The sequence below is a fragment of the Acanthochromis polyacanthus genome, chromosome 19, assembly GCF_021347895.1.
Source record: "Acanthochromis polyacanthus isolate Apoly-LR-REF ecotype Palm Island chromosome 19, KAUST_Apoly_ChrSc, whole genome shotgun sequence".
Lineage (NCBI taxonomy): Eukaryota > Metazoa > Chordata > Actinopteri > Pomacentridae > Acanthochromis > Acanthochromis polyacanthus.
The window spans coordinates 7,970,149-7,993,780 of record NC_067131.1 but is presented as its reverse complement, the minus strand read 5'-3'; the positions used below and the strand labels follow the sequence as shown (position 1 = coordinate 7,993,780).

The 23,632-nt window shown below is 39.3% G+C and overlaps 4 protein-coding genes across 7 annotated transcripts; 3 read left to right on the top strand and 1 right to left on the bottom strand.

Annotated features, from left to right (window-relative positions):
• Positions 1-38: 38 nt before the first annotated feature.
• On the bottom strand, positions 39-3,287 carry LOC110949095 (zinc finger protein Pegasus-like). 2 transcript variants are annotated; one of them, XM_022190956.2, is made up of 4 exons: positions 3,186-3,287; positions 2,738-2,894; positions 2,434-2,622; positions 39-2,099 (listed from the first exon to the last, which is right to left on the bottom strand). In XM_022190956.2, exons 2-4 carry the CDS (start codon positions 2,871-2,873, stop codon positions 1,171-1,173), a joined length of 1,254 nt encoding a protein of 417 aa, XP_022046648.1. In that variant the 5' UTR covers positions 2,874-2,894; positions 3,186-3,287; the 3' UTR covers positions 39-1,170. The 2 variants fall into 2 exon arrangements, with proteins under 2 accessions (XP_022046648.1, XP_022046647.1); XM_022190955.2 differs by having other exon boundaries at positions 3,116-3,264.
• Positions 2,739-8,950, top strand: acadsb (acyl-CoA dehydrogenase short/branched chain). Of its 2 annotated transcripts, none has more exons than XM_022190953.2 (11): positions 2,739-2,819; positions 3,911-4,070; positions 4,159-4,259; positions 4,372-4,578; positions 4,700-4,870; positions 5,453-5,578; positions 5,660-5,752; positions 5,870-5,959; positions 6,079-6,216; positions 7,712-7,811; positions 8,309-8,950. In XM_022190953.2, the coding sequence occupies exons 1-11, from the start codon at positions 2,799-2,801 to the stop codon at positions 8,383-8,385; spliced, it is 1,284 nt and encodes a 427-aa protein (XP_022046645.2). In that variant the 5' UTR covers positions 2,739-2,798; the 3' UTR covers positions 8,386-8,950. The 2 variants fall into 2 exon arrangements, with proteins under 2 accessions (XP_022046645.2, XP_022046644.2); XM_022190952.2 differs by lacking the exon at positions 2,739-2,819 and adding an exon at positions 3,457-3,581.
• A 2,311-nt stretch (positions 8,951-11,261) lies between these two features.
• hmx3b (H6 family homeobox 3b) lies at positions 11,262-13,528 on the top strand. The gene is made up of 2 exons (XM_022190958.2): positions 11,262-11,891; positions 12,188-13,528. The coding sequence occupies exons 1-2, from the start codon at positions 11,612-11,614 to the stop codon at positions 12,778-12,780; spliced, it is 873 nt and encodes a 290-aa protein (XP_022046650.1). The 5' UTR covers positions 11,262-11,611; the 3' UTR covers positions 12,781-13,528.
• A 1,007-nt stretch (positions 13,529-14,535) lies between these two features.
• Positions 14,536-20,627, top strand: bub3 (BUB3 mitotic checkpoint protein). Of its 2 annotated transcripts, XM_022190950.2 has the most exons (8): positions 14,536-14,704; positions 15,814-16,008; positions 16,100-16,169; positions 16,295-16,446; positions 17,051-17,209; positions 17,368-17,545; positions 17,739-17,955; positions 20,249-20,627. In XM_022190950.2, exons 2-8 carry the CDS (start codon positions 15,814-15,816, stop codon positions 20,256-20,258), a joined length of 981 nt encoding a protein of 326 aa, XP_022046642.1. In that variant the 5' UTR covers positions 14,536-14,704; the 3' UTR covers positions 20,259-20,627. The 2 variants fall into 2 exon arrangements, with proteins under 2 accessions (XP_022046642.1, XP_022046643.1); XM_022190951.2 differs by lacking the exon at positions 20,249-20,627 and having other exon boundaries at positions 17,739-17,959.
• The last annotated feature ends 3,005 nt before the right edge of the window (positions 20,628-23,632 follow it).

The window sequence follows — 23,632 nt, the reverse complement described above, 5'->3', positions numbered from 1 at the left end:
TTTTGTAGACCATTGTGACACTAAGTACACAAAATGCATTTATAGGTTAATAATTTTATTTGGCAAGTAAAAACCTGAAAGAAATGTTTACAAAAAATAAATAAAGAATTCTCAAAATTCAATGAAAACATCTACATGATTGTTGCAAATATAGTAATTAAAAGTAAATGGTTATTTAGTATTCTCAAATTCCCATTTTCGGTGTGGAATAAGATAATCGCATACAAACAAATTCTGGTTGATTAATTCTTTAGACCAAGATTTGCACATACCAAAAGCTACGAACATCACTTCACAATACATGTAAAAATGTTGGGGTTGCACCCAAGCTTTAAAGTGTCTCAACATCAGCTACTATACAAACAGATGGCGGCTACAGTAAATTCAGATTTTGTACTATGAACTGTTATGTATAGTACCGCAAGACTACTCAAGACAGTTATAAATATTGGGGATAAAAGTTAAAAGACAATAATGAAACGTAATTTAAACGTGACTGATTAATTTGGCTGATACATTATGCAGTCTTTAAGATGAGGTATAAGTTAAAAAAAAAGCAAAAGACAAGATTGTAAGAAGTCTGTCTGGATACAAACTTAGTCTCTGAACATCCCACAGATGATTGAACTAAAATGGAAACTTTGGTGTAAAACTAGACTAACAAGCAACATACTGTACAGACGGTGGTCAAAATGACAGATGAAGCTGATAAAGCTTGTAATGTTTGGTGTTAAATACTATTTTGGTGTTAAATTATTTAAATGTAGCAGTTTCTATGTTTGTGATTTGCTCCAAGGGTTGAGTGAAACCAATCATTTGAACGCCGTCAGACATTACAAATCCAGAGAACTGCAATGCAAACACTACACCAAGGAGAACTGCAGTCAGATGGCATTGTCTAACACTTACTGTGAAATGCTGCAGACACTGCTGTGTCGCAAGTTGTTTCTGTGGTTTTGTACCTTCACAACTAATATCAAAAGCTCACAGTTGACAGTAGCGTAGAAATGCAGTAAAGCAACAGGATAATGTACGTAACGACTGTAAGGTAAAAAGTAATAAACTACACATAGCAAAAATATCAAACCTAAAACAGTGTCACCATGTTTAGTTTCTATACTGTATAAACAATATATTGAAAACTCAAAGATGCATCTATGCTGCACAGAATCACTTTTTATGTTGGCCACGAGCAAAATGGCATGAAAAATCATATTTGTCTGTGCACATATAACCACAGATGTTGCACTGGAATGGATGTTCATAGCCATGGCAGCCCATGTGAATAGTGTAGAGGATATTGTCAGAAAAGTGAATATCACAATGCTGGCATTTATGCAAAAGCTGTTGGTCAGGCACAGTCAGGGCAGGATTGGGCGTGCTGGGCTGGCTGTTGCTAACACTCGCAGCAAGAATGTTCACGTTGTTCTCAAAGCTGAGGCCGGGAACAGGACTACAACTCCCTTGGCCTGAGCCAGGAGATTCCTTTTTTGGTGGTGATGTCTGCGCTCCATTAGTACACACTGCAACCTGTTCACTAGAAACATGCTGAATGAGAATGGGCTTCTCATCTTTGAAAGACTCCCTGTCTGGGGAAACAGGAGTCTGAGACTCAGGGTGAAGGTCGGCCAACTGGCCGGCAAGTGTAGACAGCTGGTCCAGTGGGTTTTTAAAAGTCAAACCATTAGCACTCCTGTTGCGACTTTCACTTTCATCCACCTTGGGAAGGTTCTTAAATTCACTGCTGTTCAAATGGTGGATCTTGTGAGACAAGTCACTCAGATAATCCGACTTTGGCAGTACCATGGAGGGAGGGTTGAAATTGATGAGGAGTCGCCGGCTGAAGCCCAGCGAGCCTGTCCTCTTCTGCAGAGCGCTCAACATCCTCTTGTTGGAGAAAGGAGACCGGACAACCCTGGTGGGCAGAAGCTTGTGTCGCCGCCGGCGGTGGTGTGATAGGTTGCTGCGGTCGCTACATCGAAAGGCGCAGAGGTCACACTTGTACGGCTTCTCTCCAGTGTGTGAGCGCATGTGGGCTTCCAAGTGGCGCTCATATGCAGAAGCAAATGGGCACAGCTGGCAGCGATGAGGCTTTTCTCCTGGGTGAGGAAAAAATAGCAGTTATAATACTGATACTACTAAGTGTACTTTACTGTGAAAGTAAACGGAGTGTAAGGAAGGTGGTACAATGTAGTATGTGGACTACACAAGGCATTAATAAAATAGAGTGCATACACTTCAGCCAATGCTGTCTATGTGTGAAAAAAGATTAAATGTAAGGGACATATACAGAACATAGTGTAGCAGGTAACTTGAAATATTTCTAACTAACTTTTACTACTGCTACTCCTTCCTAATAATCCCCAGAGCTACTGCTTTATCAGTTTGTCAGCAGTATGCCTACAGTCTTTAAAATGCAGAGATAACACTGACCTGTGTGGATGCGGATGTGTTCTATTAAGCGAGCCATGCCTTTGTTGGCATAGCTGCAGTAGCTGCACTTGTACTTTCCATCGCAGGTTCTCTCCAGGCCATCCATCTGGACATCCGGCCCGTCCTCCACTGGCAGGCTCACCTCCACAGATGGGGGGTCCAGACCATTTTGCTCACATCTCGGGACAACTGCAAATAAAAATAATAAAAAAAATAGAAACAAGGAGCATGACTTTACTGTTTGACCGTTTACGTATCAGAGACATAATGTATTCCTTTGTTGTGTATTGTACGTCCTCCCCACCGGCTTGAAACGCCTCCACTGTCTCTTTCTCTCCACAAACAGAGCCTGAGATCATGTTGACATGCTGGGTTTGCTGCGTCAGGTATTCTTGAAATTCCTTTACAAAATCCACAGGTTCCGTCTTTATCTCTTCCATTTTCCCTCTTCTCTATTGAACCTAAAAATAAATAAAAACATTTATTAGTGAGACGACTGTTTTGATATCTAACAGCTGGTAAGCTATTGTAGCTACCGTTAGCACACTTAGCTGTATATAAAATACCTTCATAGCTAGCTTAAAGCTATTAGCAGCGGCGCTAACGTCACCGAGCTATCTTAGCCTTTACGGATTTTTAAAATAATTCTAACACTCGTATTTAGCATAGTTTAACATCTTACCTTTGTTTGTCTAAACAACATTACTGTTAATCAAACAGAAGAGAGATAATTAATCTACTACAGTCGTTACCCGGGGAACCTGTGACTGCTTCTGTTGTTTTCTGGTACGTCTGTGTTTAGTTTACACCCAAACGCAACTGTTGACTTCAGTGACCATCGGAGAAAGTATAATTTTACTGTCATGCAGAAAAAGTTAAGGACGCTTTTCAAACACGTTGTACAACTTTTCTGTGTTTACAGCTGTGTAAGACTTACCAATTTAGTCTCTTGTGCTTTCCATAAATAAGAATATGGAAATCTCAAATCTCATCTTTACAATAAAAATGCCAATCTTACACCCGGAAAATATAAGTGTCTGACTTTTACGTAAGGTTCGGAAAGGCAGCATTAGCCCTCTGCTGGAGACACGCATTTAAACGTTTTGTAACAAACCATGGCTGCTCCGTTGGTGAGGATTTTCTCGAAGGTGAGGCTGGATATTATGCGAGTGTTCGTGTAGTTTACTAGTTTTGGAGGTTTTACATTCATTTAAATATATTTTCCACTGTTACAGTTATTTACCCTTAAATTACGTAACCTGGCAAGCTCTTGTTGATATGACGTGATTAGCTAACATGCTAACGTTTGCTAGGGCACAAACTAACTTGTTTGGTCATAGAGCAGGTTTGCTACTGAATTAAGCGTTCACTTGGTTAACTGACAACAGTAGTGATAGACATAATTGCCTAGCACTCAGTCAGAATGTGTTACCACCCAAAGACAGAAGTACATATTTTTATTGTTGTTTGTTTTCAGTCTTTCAGACAGATCTCTCGACCATGGGGGTCTTGCCAGGCTGCATGGAGGTACAGTTCCAGCAGAGCTGCCCCAGATGTGGCTTCAGACCAGGCAACTACCTCCTCCTTCCCTCCCCTTCAGACTTACTCAGAGGAAGAGAGCATGATGAGAGACGCAGGTGAGCTGAAGAACTGTGTTCACGTTGCTGCAGACGGCTGGTGACACAAATTCCTAAAGCACTAAACATATGTCTTGTTTTTTGACAGTGAAAAAATATGCACAAGAGCGTATCGCTCCATTTGTGTCAAAGATGGATGAAAATTCTGAGATGGATGAGGAAGTCATAAAATCCCTCTTTGAACAGGGTGTATGTAATTCATTTAATAGTGATTCAACAGCTGTGTCATTACAATTAAATCACTGTCAGTTTTCTAGCTTAATCTTATGACTCATTTTCTTTTTTATTATTATTATTGTAGCTCATGGGTATTGAAATTGATCCAGAATATGGTGGCACTGGCTCCACATTCTTCTCCTCCATCCTGGTCATTGAAGAGCTGGCAAAGGTGGATCCGTCTGTGGCTGTGGTCTGTGACATCCAGAACACACTGATCAACACACTGTTTGCCCAGCTTGGTACCCCAGCTCAGAAAGAACAGTACCTGAGCCGACTGTCAACCGACATGGTGAGCAGTTTCACATTGCAGCGTAACAGTGAACTCTCCAGTGTCCAGTATAGTGGTGTTTTTCTCATTGCACTGCATTTGCTGTAATCTCATCTTGCACCTCCTCATATACCTGTGACAGGTTGGAAGCTTCTGCCTCTCTGAAGCAGAGTCGGGGAGTGACGCTTTTGCTCTGAAGACACGAGCTGAAAAACACAAGGACTATTACATAATCAATGGATCCAAGATGTGGATCAGTAACGCAGAGCATGCAGGTGTTTTTCTGGTGATGGCCAATGTGGATCCTTCTTCTGTGAGTCCCTGCTTATGCTTCTATTCTCACTGTGTTCTCTAGAGCCTGGCAGTTATGTACTTTTTTAAAGCTGATGCTGCTGATGATTTTTTTTAAGTTTGCAATTGCAATGCAATAACACATTGATTTAATTACATTTGTTTGACAAAGGCAAAACATGTTTTTTTATTTTAAATTCATTTACAAACAAGTGGTACAAAGAGATTTACTAGGTTGGACATTTCACAGTAAAAAGAACTTGTTTTGTGCTCTCAAGCTTAGCTTTCTGAAATAAAGTCAGTTGTTGAATACTAGAACAATCTAAATCCAGTCTAAAACAACAGCAATATAAATTCTACATTTGATAATGGTAGGTTGAAATCAAGACCTGTGTCATTCAGTTTCAGCTAAAGCTGAAGTTTATGAGCAACACAGTTTTATCTTATATTCCTGGGATTTTGTATCCAATTGCATAACATTGTAGTGCTGTCATTTTATCATGTATTCTCCACTCTCTTGTAGTTTTTGGTGGCACAGTTTGTTACTGAAATGTGTACCTCTGTGATGCACTAAAGTAAACACAAACTATTCTCTGATTGGCAGGGATACAGAGGAATTACCTGCTTCATTGTGGACCGGGACACTGAAGGGCTCGAGATTTGCAAGAAGGAGAACAAGCTCGGCCTGCGTGCGTCCTCTACCTGCCCGCTCAACTTTGACAATGTCAAGGTGCAGTCAAACGCGTTGTGTTGTCTGATGGTCAGGCAAAGCACATACTGTAATTTTTACTAACTTTCTGCTCTCTTGTAGGTACCAGAAAAGAATATTTTAGGAAAGATCAGCCACGGGTACAAGTATGCTATAGGAATGTTGAATGAGGGCAGGATTGGAATTGCAGCACAGGTAAACTGTGATAAATTTTTTGTTTAAATTATGTACTTTAAACAAGTTAAACATGTGCTATCAAACATTTTTAAAGTGTAAAATGGCAATGATGTGTGTGTTGTCTCTGTGTTTCAGATGGTTGGACTTGCACAGGGTTGCTTTGACCACACTGTTCCTTACACCAGACAGAGGGTGCAGTTTGGAAAACGTATCTTTGACTTCCAGGTTAAGATCCGCAGTAGACTCCATTCTTCTACATAACACCTTGGTGATTATTCACATTTTTCTGGAAGCCGTGCATTGTTCAGTGGGCTCTTATGTTATTATGGTGCTCTGTATTCCAGGGCATGCAGCACCAAATAGCTCATGTAGCAACACAGATTGAAGCCGCCCGACTGCTGACGTACAACGCTGCTCGTCTGAAGGAAGCTGGGAGACCTTTCATTAAGGAGGCCTGCATGGCAAAATACTTCACTTCAGAGGTGAGCTTCTGGATTCATGGGCTGTGATTTAATACAAGGATATTTGTGGACCTGCTAATGTACAGGTGGGGTGACAAATTAAAGGAAAAACCAGCATTAAGTGTTGTAGTAAGGAGGTAGGTTAGTATGTGCTACCAGAACAGCCTGAGTGCACGTTGGCATTGATTTTGAACTTAACTGGAAGGTTTTAGAACACTGTTCTCACCTCATTTTGTGTTTTAATGATGATGGAGGTTAACGCTCTCGAACATGTTGGTCCAAGAATTCCCTTACATGTTCAACTGGGTCGACATATGCTGACTGTGAAAGCCATAACATATGCTTTGCATCATTAAAATACTCACCAACCCACTAGGTTAACCCTCGTATCTCATGAATTGGTGCATCATAATCCTGGAGATCATTCATTCAACCTTTACTCAATTCATAGTACCTTGAGGTATGAACTCCTCATTTGCAATGTGATCGAGTAAGAAAATAACAGATGGAGGCACACAAATAAGGAATTTTAAAGAGCAAATTGAATATAATAATGAAAACGTTAATTACCACATTTAAGATTTAATAGCCAATAAATCCACTAAAACAGGAACAGCTGCAAGCTGAATAGAAGATGAAATTATAAACCTAAATTGTCCTAAGGGTATTAATGAGTCAAGCTTTAGATTGCTCTAAAGGTTATTTCAGGTTGCACTTGCACAGCAAGTAAAACTGGATCCTTCAAGCTCAGTAAAAATTTGCCAACAACTGCAGTGTAGTCCAGTCATTTGTGTGTTAGGGCTATGAAGGTAGAAATGTCTCAGCACGGGATAAAAGTGATCAATCCTAGCTACTTTGTACTGATTTGCAGTGACGCCTTCCTGTAAGCCGACAAGGGGACCCAAAACATACCAGAAAATGTGACGCACAGGGTTCAGTTTTTTTTTTTTTTTTACTTTATTTTGTCACCTTGTGTATAATTTCATAGTTTATAGAGTAAACATCAAGGTTATCTATTTGATTATTGGACAGTTTCCTTGTAGTAGAACTTAGCTGTTTTATCAGTTGTACATTTTCCTCTGATCCATTCTTTGTTGTTGAACATTTACTACTCTCTTCATATTCATTTATTTGTCTGTTATATGCAGTGTTATTTCTGTGTTATCTTTACCATTAATCCTTGTCTACAAACTATTTTCAGTTTCAGAGATGTTGATTTTTCTATAATCTCTTGTGTTTTATCTTCATTAGATTCTATTTTTACACTGTATTAGGCCTTTTTCACTTTTTTTTTCAATTGGAAATACTCACGGTTTCGCATATTTATGGTAAATATCACCAGTTTATGACATTATTTCTTCATCCAGCACAACTTGCTTGTTTATTGGATGCTCTTTTGTAGGCTGATTTCTTTATCTTTCATGAATGTAATGTGTGTGAGCTACTGGAAACCTTAAATTTCCCCAAAGGAATGAATAAAATATCTATCTGTCTATCTGTCCATCTGTTTATCCAGATTGCAACTCTAACTACATCTAAATGCATCGAATGGATGGGAGGAGTTGGCTTCACTAAAGACTACCCTATAGAGAAGTACTACAGAGACTGTAAAATTGGTAAGTGTGACTGTACATATGTGTCACCACTTGGAACCACTCCACAAACACTGACTTGACATTGTTTGTGAGATTGTTGTTTAGATAAGATGCAGTTTATGTAACTGAAGCTGCACTGTGGGAAGGACACAACTCAGGAAGGTCAGGTGTCAGTGTTTGTGATTGGACCAGAGTGGGGCGGAGAGAGGGCCTGATAGCGGTGGCTGTAATCGGACTCTGCAGGAATTCCCCCTGTCCGACCCCTCAGAGTGCCATTATACCGGCACACAGCCAAGGAGGCTGCCAGGGCAAAATGTCACTTTTCCTTTCATCACCACCATTTTGGCTCCCCGGTTCTCCAGGTGGAGCAGCGGCAGACTGAGCTGCATAATAAAGCCCCTTGTCTGCTGCCAGTGAAAGCTTCAGATTCATGCACTGTGCAGGACAATTGGACAAAATGGACCTTGTTTTGTACGGCAGGAATTCATTCTAATGCTTTGTTTTGTCTCCTTCTGCAGGCACCATTTATGAGGGCACAACAAATGTCCAGCTTTCCACTATGGCCAAGTTCATTGATAAGGAGTATGACTACTGAAACCATCTAACCACAGACTGATACGCTGCACTTTGCTTTGTCCCACTCCATATTTTTTCCCTCGAAAGACTTTAGTGGATTCAATCCAGCAGCATCAGGTTGCTGCATGTTACTAGAGTTTGGTAGGAACTTGTGTTCTTGTTAAGTAGTTCGTGTTACTGATGTTGTGGTTGCATTACCCTTTCTTTTGGGTTAAAGTTGCTCTGGTTGTAATTATATAGATTTCCTTTATATTCCATTTTCTTTCCACCACTTGTTTAAAAAGCAAGTGCTAAGACGGTACCTTTTCCACCCGTCTCCCTGATTTGTCGTCTTCTTATTGAGACGTGGTGATGAACTATGTAACATATCTGATCCATAGGGGATGATCCATTGGGGATGATTTAGTGCCTTCTATTACTGAGATCAGTAATTTTCAAGTGTATTTTCTTTGCTGGATGCTCTAAATAACAGGTGGAATGTTAGAGTTCACGCCACACATACTGTACAGCGAGTGATTTCACATCATGAAATGTCTGTAAAGAATCATCATTTATTAACTCGTCAGTATTAAATGTGAAATATACTGCAGTGTCAATGTTTGTTTCATGCAGTTCCAGGTTAACGCCAGGTTCTCTCACTAGATGGCAGCATTTTCCTGAGTGACAGCAGCACTCTTGAGTTTGCAGCAGCTTCACACTGAAAGGCCAGTCAATTACCATGTCTTTTACCAGCCTGTCACCTCTAATGACATTTTATATCAATTTAATTATGCTGCTGCTTCAAATCAAAAGAGCCTGCCTTGCATAATTGACTCGCTGATAATTTTGTAGGTTAGACTGATTCAATTTCAATGAGCTGCGTGTTCGGTGTAAAATAAAGTCAATTGTTTAAACAACAGACAGGCCGTGTTCAAGTATACGGACCCATAAAAGTTATTACCCATGACCCCTTACAGAGAATTACTATTGAAAATAAATGAAGAAATATGAAATATGCAAGAGAGAATATAGTCCCAGAGATAGGCAATGTCTTCATAAGCTTAGAATAACAAGACTTTTGTGCATTACTATGATTAAACTTTATTTCAATTCAGAAAGAGAGAGAGAAAATAACTAAAATAAAGAACTGATAGAAATATTAATCACACTATTTACTGGATATAATCTTCTGTTTTCTGTCACCGTAGACATCTGAGATATAGGATTTTACTTATTGTCACCTATTGACACATCAGCTTTTGAGTATATTCTGATTTTCTGAGTGAAATTAGCTGGAATGTTGCTAGTCCTCATGAGAAATCAGGATAATTTGCACATTTCTGACCAAACCCTGTCAAATAAATATGTTAGACGCCTATAGTGTGGGATTTAATTATCTATATGTCCCGAAACTTTAAATCTTCCCCTGAATCTGATAGCTGGGGATAATGTTGTTGCTTCAATACCACAGTAAAATGACAGGTTGAACAGATGTAGAACAAATTGTTATTAATATGATCAGTCTGATGATTGCCAAGATATTTCCAAAATCAATTAAATGACAAAAGGGAAACTCAGGCCCGAGTTTGCATCAGCGATGGAGTGTACTTTATTTTCCCCTCTGATCCATCCTGACTTGTGGAGGCCCCTAGTTAATGAACATAATCTGATGAAAAAAGCACAGCTATCTGCTTTTCCCTTTGCCTTGGCAAATGCAGCTCAGCTAGCCACTTTCTCCGCCCCCATCTTTAACACAGCTATGAGACCTCTAATTATGCAAAGATTCAAGTAGCTTTTCACAAAACACAGTGTTGTCCTTTAGAGCTGAAGAGCGCTCCATGAGCTAAAAGGACAGGCTGCATATTTGTAGGTTGAGCAAATGCAATTTGTTTGATTAGTTCTCTGCATCTGCTTCAAGTTTGGTTGATATGATGAACCTTAAATGCATCCCACGTTGTGATTTTTGTCTTGTTATTTTTTAAATTTTATTATAAAGTACAAAAGCATATATGTCCAAATAATGTGGGCAAAAATGTTAAGGTCTTTTGTCATCACAGAGTGGGAGGTATATATTTTTGTGTATTTTCAGATTTTCTTAGTGGCATATGTTGTATATCAAAATGCAGTGATTGATTCAAGGTAAGTATCTTCTTTTTCCTCTTTGTTTTGCTTTTATTTTCTGCTAATTATAGTCTAATTTGATCACACTTGATGACATGGCTGCTTGACAAAGCATACAAACAATCCGCTTCATCCAAGCACCAACAGAACAGTTACAAGTGACAGAAACATGACCATTGTCATCCTCGTGCATCAGATCACCTGCTGCCCCTGTGGGTTTGCAGGCTTTTATACAAAGCTGATGTGAAAAGACTTTATCACGATGGTAAGCATTCAATTTGATGTTTGCCTGCGGCACTTCCTGGCTAATAAAATTACACTGAAGTCAATGAGCTCCGGTGCAGGTGAAATGCACAGTGGATATTGCTTTTCTGTTGAGCACAGGTGGAACAGAGGATATTTAAAACGCAACAGATGAATGGAAGGTTCCACCCCAATATTTTAACAGATTAGAGAATAGAATGAATCAATAAATGGTCCACTATTTATATGTCCTTTTTGTCTTTTAAGAAATACACTATTTTAAGTCAGATATCCTCATTTTTATGATTGTACACATGCTTTTAGAGGCTTACATTCGTGCTTAAAATGTATGCGTAATTCTCGTAATAAGGCCAATGTGCTTATGCTCCACGTTTAGGTGTGATTATCTCTGGACCATTTATTCAATTTACTGACAGGTGATTGGGGCCCGTGGACGCCCTCCCCAAAAACCCCGAGACATTTTCCTCTTTAATCTAATTGGATGATAAGTGGGTGCGCACTGCTGCGCCCGGAGCCAAAACGCTTGCGCGGCCTTTTTTCTCTGGAGTCTATTCTCGTCACAGCCCCTCGCGGTTTCATCTCAAATCCCATTTGCTATTGTACCTGCCCAATAGCAGAGACCGAGCGTGTTTTAACTCGGATGGCATTTTTATTTCATCATTACAATCCGGCGCAAGTTTGACGCAGTGATCCCTGCGCGCTCTCTCTGAACATCCCCAGGAGGAGCTGGACGCAGAATCGAGCTTTTTCTGCTGATTTTTCTCCCTCTTTTTTCTTAGTATTTTAACACAGATTCTAAAAACCAGAAAATCTGTTTCAGGTGTTTTTCCCCCCCACTTCGATACATTTTGATGGTGATCCATATCGGACCGTAAACGGTGATGGCAGACTCTGATGCGCAAGAGACTCGCCAACCCGCAAAAGACTCACCGTTCTCCATAAAGAACCTGCTGAATATTGAAGACAAACCCACGAAGCCGAAGACCCTGCTCGGCTCGTCCAAAGGCGTTTTTGAGGGCAGCTTCTTCTCTCGGTTCGGTGACTTGTCTTTCCCTCGACTTGAGTTCCCCACTCAGAGAATTGGACTATCGGCGCAGTATTTGGAGAGAGCGTCTACCTGGTGGTACCCATACACGCTCGGGACGCATTTTAGGACTGGAGGTAAATTATTGTTCAAATTTTACACAGCAGAATCATGGTGTTTTGGTCTGGAAGCAAATGAATTGAATTTAGAGCAAAAAAAAAAAAAGGGGGCCTTTTGGTACATGTAGTATTATAGTAAAAGTAAATGTTTTAATTCATAACCTTAAATTAAATCTAAAAACTTTAGCGAAAGTAAAACGCATGCTCCATCAATAAACTGAATATCCAGAACGAATTAAAATACAGAATTGTGACTCCATCATTTTATGACTTCAAACACTTAATTTTGCCATTGTGGAATATTTTTTCTGCAGGTTCTGAGAAGGTCAACGTGAGGGAATCATCCCCGGCACTGGACAGGCGCTCCCCGGATCTCCAAAAAAGTGACCAAGATGCCAAAGAGGAAAGCGCTGACGACGACATCGCGCTGGATGAGAGTGACGCGGAAGAGCCAAAGAAAGAAATAGACCAAGAGGACGACTGGAAGAGAAAAACGGACGAGCTGGACTCCGACAAGAAGACCTGTCGGAAGAAGAAGACGCGCACGGTGTTTTCCAGGAGTCAGGTCTTCCAGCTGGAGTCCACTTTCGACATCAAGCGCTACCTGAGCAGCTCGGAGAGGGCAGGCCTGGCCGCGTCCCTGCACCTGACCGAGACGCAGGTGAAAATCTGGTTTCAGAACCGAAGGAATAAGTGGAAAAGGCAGCTGGCCGCGGAGCTGGAGGCGGCCAACCTGAGCCACGCGGCGGCGCAGAGGATTGTGCGGGTTCCGATACTTTACCACGAAAACGGAGCCTCGGAGAGCAACGGGGGCCCCGCAACAAACTCACAGGGCAGCCAGTCCCTGCTGGCGTTTCCCCACCACATGTACTATTCCCACCCAGTCCCATTGCTGAGGCCTGTTTAACACTGACGGTGGCAAAACGCACTGTACATATGTTTTTAGCTAAACAAGAGTGATTCATTGAAAAAATAATATTTTGTATATTTTGTAGATTCACAATGTTAGGTCACATTATTATTATTATTATTATTATTATTATTATTATTAAATGTAACCAGTCTCTGCTGACGTGTCCTTGAGCAGAATCCCACTTTCAGCTTAGGAAGAGAGGAACAAACCAAAATTACTGTTATTATTATTATTATTATTATTATTATTATTATTATTATTATTGTTATTGGTGAGTCTTTAAAAAATGGGTGCATATATTTTATTGTATTCAGTTGAGGGGTAAAGGAGGCTTGTTTTGAACAGGGTTTGCTGTCTATATGTATTTTACAGAGACTTGTGTCAGTGTTTGTCGCTAAAATGTGGAATTGAATATTTTGATATTTTTGTGCAATACCGTTGGCTTCACGTTAGGCTACCAGCCTTTGTCACCTATAGCTCAGTCTGAAAGAAAACAAAATATCCTTTTTCTCTTTGTTACAGTGAGGACAATCATGTGATCCTTAAAAGAATTATCCTGAAAAACTGCAGGTAATACAGGCAACTGTTTTTATTATGACGCAATGTTTGGCAGTTATTTTAAAGCCATGAAAGAGCCAAAAAATAGCCTCTGTTTTTGTGTATGTTTTTCTTCTGATATTGTTATTGAAATTCTGTATATTCTATGGTCTTACACTCAGTAAAGATTTGTTCCAAAAAGAAATGCATTTATCCTTAATACAATTGTGATGTACAAGCAAAACCAATGCTTTATTTAAGTCATGTTGTAGATTTTGAAACATTTGCGAGGATGAAATTATCTTTCATATTTTAAACAAGGCATTAAATCACATTGTGACTCTGCGGTCATCTTGGTATTAAAACAGGTATCAGAAATAGATCCTGAGTTACTCATGGCCATCTTTCATAGATAGATGACGTGTACAAAAAAATGTACAGCTTAATTTCGAACTGATTTTTTTTTTACATTTTGATTTTTTAGGCTCTCATTAAATACCCGATACTCTAATTTTCAGAATTCTAAAAATGAAAACCAATAGACTGTCTCACAGAAATGCTAGAATTAGATGGCCACAATTACAAGGCAATTCTGAATGATCAGTTACCCTAGGAGCCAGTCTTGTTAATTTTTCATAAATTCAACCATATTAATATTAGGTTTAGAGGGTTGAATAATTATTCATTTATGGCTCGCGTTTGAGAAAAGGACTAAAATAGACCAGGCTACATTTGACCTGTTGGCTCAGGCTATAAGAGACTGTCTTTTGAATGTAAAGGGAAGCAATATAAAATAAAGTGGTCCATTTCATAGAATAACATAAATCTCCTTTTAACAAGCTTGTGGAAATAGTATTACTTCAGACAGTTAACCTGATGAGAAACCCCTTTGATATTCCTATTCTAGCAATCAACTGTTTGCCCTTAAAAGCACAATGCCCCGTTGTTGCTTTTATTTTGCATTCTGTGCGTATTCATTGTACATTACAGTGTTTTTATTATACCTGCATTACATCTGTCCTCAATGAAACACATGGTTACTCATATTCAGAAAAAAGGCTGCATCAAACGATTGTACAGATTGTACAGAGAGCGACGGAAGCAGACCTGTGTCATGTGATCTGTATGCAGACAACGGAAACGTCCATTGAGGTAAAATCAACCAATGAAATCGCAGGCGCGAACTTGAATATTCGTTTCAGCCAATCAGCATCCTGCGGAGCATCAGCAGCACTTACAACGGAGCTAGCTTCTAACAGCCACCTGGCTTTGGAGCATTTTCTACGTTATATATTTGATATTTTATAGCAAACCAAGGCATTATATTTGGTCTCGTCATATAAGAGAATCGTTTGCGTCTCGGCGACATCAAATTGAAACGGTAAGTCGAGTGAAAGGTGTCATGTCACGGCTTGTAGTTGTTATCTTTACCGTGCCGAGCTAGCGTTAGCACACACACCGGTGGCAGTAGAAGTGGGCTTGGTGTAATTGCTGGATTTAACGGAAAAGCGTGTACTCGGTGTAAAATATGAACTAATGCAATCATGAATCTACCAAAGTAAAGCCATTGTTAAATAAGCTTTCGAAACAGGACTCGACGCGTTATTTAACATAAATTGTAGCAAGCTAAATAGCTAAGTGAGCTTGTTAGCTGTAAATATGTAGCCCCTATCTGTCACTAGGCTAAATTAACAACAAGGTAGTGATTTACTCCCAGTAAATTTCTCTAAGATGGAAGTAATTAGATGTTTATCTAAACAAAAACAAGACGCATGTGTCATAACTCATTTGCCTGAAGCAATACATGTCTAACTGTATTGGTAGCTACCTCATATCATTCGTAAATCGATAAAAATTTGCCAACAACTGTTCCGTTACTCAGCTCTGTTACATTATTTAATATTATGAGAAAAGTTGGGGAACGTATTTTTTTCTCTTTACGGACACCACAAAAGCCTGCTGTTATGCACAATAGTGAACGTTTGGGTTTCAAATCACAAATGTGAATGTTTTGCTGTCAGTCTAACTTGTCAAAGTGTCAAAATAGGCCATCAGTTGTAATAGATTAGTCAAAAATCTGTACTCACCTTCAATATAAGACTGTTTATTTTATAAATGAGTGATTTGCCTTCTTTTCTTCAGCTTCAGATATCTATATGGAAAATGTAAGGTCGTTTCAGACAAAGTCCATACAGTAAATTTGATTTCTGTGAAGCATCTTTAGAGATAGAAATGGTGACGTAAATGTTTAGACAGTGCCAGAGTTGTTCCATGTCAAGTCTCTAACATTTTTTAAAAGCTGTAGTTTGTGATTGAATAGAATTATGTGGTAGTGTAGTATTCCATCCTGAAGTGTTGTTGTTTATACTGTATCTTGAATGTTATTTATTATATCTGGTTAATATGCGTCAATTAGGTTTTCCTCAAAGGATCTTGGGGAATCACTTAATTTCAGGTCAGAATTAATGGGCATTTTTTTGTCTTCTGCAGATGACTGGCTCAAATGAGTACAAGCTGAACCAGGGACCAGAGGATGGCATCTCTGCTGTCAAGTTCAGCCCCAGCACAGCCCAATTCCTCCTGGTTTCCTCCTGGGACTGCACCGTCCGTCTCTACGATGTCGTAGGAAACACCATGCGGATGAAGTACCAACACACAGCTCCAGTTCTTGACTGTGCTTTTTATGTAGGCCACAGATTTCTTCTTTAGGTTCCACATTGTTGTGTCATAGCCTGGAGTTGTGGTACATAGAGATAATGTCACCTTTTATTTGCAGGACCCAACACATTCTTGGAGTGGAGGTTTAGATGCACAGCTGAAAACTCATGATTTAAACACAGACCAAGGTTTGTCGAAAGCCTCTGGGACCCACATGAAATCAGTTAAATCTATCACAAAACTTTCTAACTCCAATTTGAATGTATTGATTTTGTTTATTTACTTCCCATTGTCTAATATTCTTCCTATACAGATACAATAGTTGGAACACATGATGCCCCCATTCGTTGTGTGGAGTACTGCCCAGAAGTTAATGTCATGGTAACGGGAAGCTGGGACAGATCGGTTCGTCTGTGGGACCCACGGACACCCTGCAACGCCGGCACCTTTACTCAGCCTGAAAAGGTAGAGCAGCAGAGTCACACTGGTGCTGAACAATGTTGATGAATCAAACTGTGTCCTAAAATATTTTGACATGTCAGAGTCACCTAAGTCCCACAAGTAGCGTGTACCTGACTATAACAGGTATCACAAATGTGAAGGATTGTATTGTTGACTCTTTTTTTTTTTTTTTTTTTTTTTTTGCATGAACACAGAAACAGCCAACCACCTGCTAGTTTCTCTGGATGTTTTTGTTGCAGGTTTCATATCTAAACCTCTTTGGAGATGGTAATTGAAGTCACAATGACATGACATTTTTGGGAATGTTCAACAGTCATTTAAAATAATACACTGATTGGACTTTAGTTGAAAACAGAAATATACTTTACGTTCTAATTTGACTTTTATACCTACCACTGGTACATAATACGGTCACTTATAGATGCTTGCCAGAAAGCTGTCTATTCAAATTAAGTATATAAGGAAAAAGAAGCTTGATGAAGACGGTGGTTTTTCATTGTTAGTTTGTCATGTGTTTATGTAATGCTGTTTTTGTATATATCAAATACTTTGGACATTGCTAGTGGTATGTCTTTCTCTGGTCTCATACTTATTGTGTTTGTGAAAGGTGTATACCCTCTCTGTGGCTGGAGACAGGCTGATCGTTGGCACAGCCGGAAGACGAGTCCTGGTGTGGGATTTGAGGAACATGGGCTATGTACAGCAAAGGAGAGAGTCCAGTCTCAAGTATCAAACTCGCTGCATTAGAGCCTTCCCCAACAAGCAGGTAAAATTTAAATTAGAATCAAATAAAATGTACTCAGTCAGAATCAAAGATACAGGCCTTGTTAATAATTTGCTCTAAATGGAGCATCATGTTACAGATACACATTCTTCATGTGTGGAAGTTAGATGGTAACCTCATATTTTCTGTGTTGGCTTCAGGGCTACGTTTTGAGTTCAATCGAGGGACGTGTAGCTGTGGAGTACCTGGACCCAAGCCAGGAGGTTCAGAAGAAGAAGTATGCCTTCAAGTGCCACAGGCTGAAGGAGGATGGAATTGAGCAGGTTTACCCTGTCAATGCCATCTCATTTCACAGTGTTCATAACACCTTTGCCACAGGTACGATTGGCTAGTTCATACTTGACAAAAGCAAATGTTTGTTTCCTTTTGTTCTTTGACAAAGCTCTAACATTTTGCTGTGACCTTTTATCATTGAGCTGCCAGAGTTTCTTATGGAATTCTGCTAATGAAGATCCATATCTTGGCAGCAACATGACTTTTGAGGTTGACCTTGAGCCTCTCCTTTTGCCAGGTGGCTCAGATGGATTTGTGAACATCTGGGATCCATTCAACAAGAAGCGCCTGTGTCAGTTCCACCGGTACCCGACCAGCATTGCATCGCTGGCCTTCAATAATGACGGCACCATGCTTGCAATCGCCTCCTCCTACATGCATGAGAAAGGAGACATCAGCCATCCAGAGGACGCCATCTTCATCCGCCAAGTCACAGATGCTGAGACAAAGCCCAAGTGAGTCGTCCTCCCCACAGTAACACAGTAACGTAGTCTAGCAGGTTGCTACCTCCTGAATCTGTGAGCAGGTCTGTTTACAAGGAGCATGTCCAGCTGCAGCATATGCTGATCTATATCTCTGCCCATCCACTTTTCAATATCCGACAGCTGAAAGATAGACAGATGAGAACTTGAAAATCCGCCCTCCAGTTTGTGTATCTCTGGCTGTGTCACTGACCAGACAAATGGAAACCTGCTGTAGAATGTAATGCAATTCACTACAGTAAGCCTGTAATGAATACTACCTCTGTGAAACTAGAAACTTAAGATTTTTGCTGAAACCAAGACAGGCAGGTGGTATTTTTTTGTAGACAATTTGTGGTGGTGTTGAAATGGCTTGTATTCCAATTGACATTTAGACATTTTTTTCGTTCTTCAGCCTTTTGTGCTTCAGTACAGAAATAAAATAATGGATTTTACATTCTACTGGTTTTCAGCTCGGTCTGATTGAGATCAGTTGACTGAGTTTGCATTTGGCTGAATATAAGCTTTCATCCTATTGATTCCATCAGCAGTAACCTCATCAATAAATGGCAGTTTGCCTTTTCTTTCGGCAGACATACAATCCTAAACCTCAGCATAGCCCTCCAACTACCATCATTTATGACAGATGAGGTGAAATTCTATGGGTCATGCGCCCTTTCTTCTTATCCCTGAGCTTTCTCTTTCTTACTTTGTTCCACTGTTCTACTGGTTTGCCACCAGACCTTTTGTTCTGTGGGGGTATCAGGGGGTTGCGTTTCTTGGTAAATTCTTTTAGTTTATGATCAAGTATTTATGTGGAAATGAAACGTGTACCCCTACAGGCTGACCTGCATTCCTGATGTAGTCATTAAGGCTTTTTGGTTACCCACAGCACGACACTCGCAGGATGTTTTCTTTGCAAACCTGTTGTTCTTTTACAACATACCCAGCTGTTATCTCTGGCAAACTAACAGTATTACACTGTATGTCTCTGGTAGATTTCCCTTTTTTTAGCTTCAATGTTACATCTTGTTATTTCCATGGTCATCTCTTCACTGCTCACATATACAGATGCCTTCACCTCTGTCAAAGTAGCACCTCTAAGCTATGTGTGAGCTATGAACAAACTGCCAACCAACATTTTTTTTGCCATTGAAAGCTGAAGGTTTACATGTCATTTAATGTACTCTCTGAGGTAAATTGCGAAGCTCAGGTAACAAAAAATGTGTAATTGGCCAAAAACCTATTGTCTACACTGTGAATTGAAATGCAGTTCTTAATTTAGTGATTCTCCAAATAAATCAGTGAGGATATCTGTTAATGAATATTCTGTAAAATGTCAAATATTTGTGTAAAGCTCCCATCACGAGTTCTCAGAGTTGGCAGTAGCATCTTCAGATTGCTAGTTTTGTCTGATCAGCTGTCCAAAACCAAAAGATATTAGGTTTACGATCACATAAGACAAAGAAATATAACAAAGTGTCACATTTAAGAAGCTGGGATAAAAAAAAAAATGTTTCTAATATTGTTCAGACATGCAGTGTTTGGACAGTCAATTACAATTTTAGTAAACTGTAATCTTAATTAAAAGATGTTTACTGTAATTTGTTTTGCATCAGGTGTTTACAGAGTGCTGTTTGAACAACGGGTGGCATTGATAAATCACTGAGTGAAAGTAGGGCTCAGGAGTCCTTTTTTGTATTTAATGAGGAAAGAATTGACTGAAATGTCTAAAAAGCAGCTATAATAACACCCTCGCTAAATGAATATAAATGTTTGTACGCAGTATGTGCAAAGAAATGAATAACTCCAACAGTAAGAACTGGAAGTGCTTAGATTTGCATTTAAATACACCAGAAATTCTGGTTTGTTTCCCCCCCATTTTTTGGTTAAATTGTTTTCCTTCAAATTGACTTCTGGGAGGAATTGATTAGCATTTCCAAAAATGTTTTTTTCAGAAAAAACAAAAAGGGAAAAGTGTTAGTTTAGCAGATGTTTGTTTCTGTGATGTCGAAATGAAAGAATAGGAAGAAATCTACGGCATTTAAACTTGAATTCAGCTCTTTTACTGAAAGAATAAGCAGATTTATGAAATTTAGGGAGCAGCAGCAGTTGTTTTTAATCACTCCTACTTCAAAATGTTTGTTCAGACTAATTTCTCCATATTTATTGACTCTAGGATGGCTCGATACGCTGTAATCTACGACTGGGATATTGCTTATCTCTGTGCATCCATTCACTGATTGCTCAAGTTGATTGAATCTCTCCTCACGTCTCTGGTTTTCAGGTCAACCTAAGTGCAGCGTGGAATTGTTCCTTCTGCGTATGAAGCCTTTATCACATTGGGTTTATCTGCTGGCATCCAGTGTACCATAACTATACTGCTTCCTGTCATTTCTTTCCATTCCAATACACCAGTTTTTCTTTGTAAGTAATGTCTCTTTTCTTTTCTGGCTCATGTTAAGTATTTCATTGTTTCAAACATTGTCGTCTTGTTCTTTCTTGACTAAAACTGATTTATATATTTGACTTTTTTTTTTTCTCTTCCTTGGTCATTTTTGGTGTCGCATTTTAACACGACATTGTTGGGTCAGACTTTTAATATTGACAGATGACTGTGTTTGATACTGGCAGTGGAATAAAACGTTTACAAACATCACAAAGTCCGTTCGTATCCTGACATTTGTCACATGTGCTACCTGCATGAAAGAACACCTGAGACATGCCGGGAATGTGTCGGGGCAGGAGAGGTTGTTCTCTTGATGATGTGTTGAGGGAAAGTGATGATCCACTCGTCTTGCTGAGGGCTCCACTTGCCCCCACAGAGTGACCTGTGCTGATAGACATCAGAGGTCTGTGTCCTAAATGAGATCCTTCTTTATTACTGGTGGAAATTGTGGAGAAAACCACTAAAATGGATGAGCTGGCCGCATTTGGAGGACGAGGAAAACAAAAGGTTCACATTCAAGTTTAAAATATCTTCGGGTTAATTTCAAGATTTCTTATTTTTAATGATGAGAGTATCCTGGGTGGTAAATTCAGGTTTATTTCCAGCTCGTTAGATTAAGTTGAATACATAGACATTTTACTGATTTTTAAAGATAAAGGATGACCAGATGTTTCAGTGGGCTAGCATTTCTCAAAAATTCATTATTCCTGAGTTTATCTGCTCGTGTTTTTGCAGATTGTGACACTGGTGACAGAGTGAGATGCAACACAGACCTTTTTAATGCAGCGTTTGGCAATATAAGAATGAGAACCGTGAACGCAACTCAAAGCCCTGCAAAAGTCTAAGTGGTGTCTTTTTCCCTCGGTTCAGATTTTCAATGACAGCTAATGCAATTTCTGAAGCCCTTCAGCCAAAGCAGCAGAGAAGATATAGATGTCAATTATTCTATTTGGGAGCTCCAATTTTTTTCTAATGGCTCTATCTGCTTGTGCGGTATCCTGGAAATGATTAGTTCGGTTTGGTGAAATGATGTAACTAATTCCCATGATTGTCGATAATGAGTCTGCCTTTGACGTTGGATTATGACTGCAGCTTAATATGAAATGGCATTCATTTTGAGGCATAATTACTGCTCGTGAAGCAGACGGAGGGCGGCCAGGGGTTTGTTGTTGGGGGGGCTTTGTGAATTACCTTGCTTCCTGCCATCTTTGGCTTCTGCTCAAATTGTAAAATTGAATTCTTTGAGTGTGCATTAAATTGTTGAGGTTTTCTTGTCTGTTTTGGGGGAGCTGTTTTTCTGAAAATGTAATGTAGCAGCCAGTTTGTCAGGTGCATTAACGCAATTAGTTTTTCTCCGACCTTAAAACACACAAATTTCCAAATGTGTTACACTTTCATTCGATACCATAAAGGATTTGTTAAGCGCTGTAATTTAACAAATTGCTGCAGATAACTCTGTTGCTTTATCTGTAAACATCTTCCTCTAACCATGTCTCTGCAGAGCTCTCTCCTGGGTGTTTTTTTTTTCTTTTTTCTTTGGTTCCTTTAGCGAACATCCAGATAACCACATCTGTGGTTGTGTGGCCGGTCTCTGGTTTCCAACCACTGAAGTGTTGCAGACAGTTTGGCTCTACATGAAACCGTTACATGACAATTAAAATGGGTGATTGTGCTCCAACAGCCTGTCAGGTGCATTTAACCCGACCACAAAGGGCTCTTATATTCACTCAAGAGGGCACGGATGACCTTCAGCCAGACGCCTTATCTTTCAAGACCGGTTTCTAATATTATATCAAGCTGATGATACCGTCTTTCATGAGCTGTGGGGAAATGGGGAAATCACATGATGCATCAGGAAAATATTGACAGTGCTCTCTATTCTGATTTGTCTTTTGTTTCATTGCTGCTGACTGCACAACAGAGAAACAGTGACAGCACGCTGTAATGCAGTTTCATCTTCCTTTAACTGTAAATGCACGACTTCAAGGAATAAATATGAAACTCTTCAGTAATATTTGATAAGCATGCAGGACTATTCTTTCACATCAGAAATAATTTGATTATAAGGGTTCCTAAAGACTTAATGACATACTTCTGTGGTTTTTGCTCCAAAATGCATAAAGAGCTGAAGATTTGGGCGCCACTTTCTAACAGGTGATATTTAAAGTGTGGTATTTATACATTAAAAGAAGAAATAAGCCATTAAAAGACATTTTGGATTGTACTTTCTAACAATGAACATGCCTGTAGCTGGGACAAATCCTCCTCCAGCTTATATTTTCAGTAAACTCAATCACCTTTTGTAAAAGGTCTGTAGTGCAACAAGATCAGAATCTTTATCCATCAATTTAAAGCTACAATCTAAAGTTTTGTTTGTGGATTGTTAAAACTGTGCAGCAACCTAAGTGTAAAAAAAAAAAAAAAAGACAGTATGGGGTGTTTCTATTTAGTGTTAAACTGGCTGGAAGCAGTACTGTTTTTTGTTGCCCTAATTGTTATTTTTACACCTTTTTTGCTTTCATTTAACCATTAAATGATAATTTGACCTGCTAACTTTATAGTAACTAAGCAATAATATAATAGATTGGGGCCTCTTCTATTAAACAAGAAAGCAAGGTATTATGAAATGGTATTAAATACTGCCAGAAAAGTCAGAAACTCTGTAATACAGGAGATACTTAAAGATCAGAAACAATGGTTTACAGAATAATTTACATAATGTAGCTAACATTTTTCATTTAAAATGGCAGTTCAGTAGGAATTCAGCATCAGCATGAATATATCAGAATACTTAAACCAAAAGAGTCCTCCTCATGCAGAGTGTCCCATTAGAGTAATATCCTTTATATTAGTGGGTTATAATTACTGCTGATTCATGCTACACACGTCACTTAAATGCTGCAGCTGGTAGAGATGGGGTCAGTTTTAAATGCTCCATATACTGCAGTGCAGCTAATTGGTCCCCTAGAAATCAATAAAGCCTTTTTTTAACCTTTAATATTACATCATATTTATTTGATCATTATGTTCTATAATATTATCCTGCAAAGTAACAAATGGTGAATAAATGTAGTGGAGTAAAAGTAAAGTATTAGCCTCTGAGCTGTAGTGAAGTTGAAGACTGAAGTAGCAGAAAACATGCATTAAATTGTTCAAGTGTAAAGTTACTTTCTACCACTAAATGTCTCATCTAGGAGGTGATGCATCAGCATGTGGGTGGCG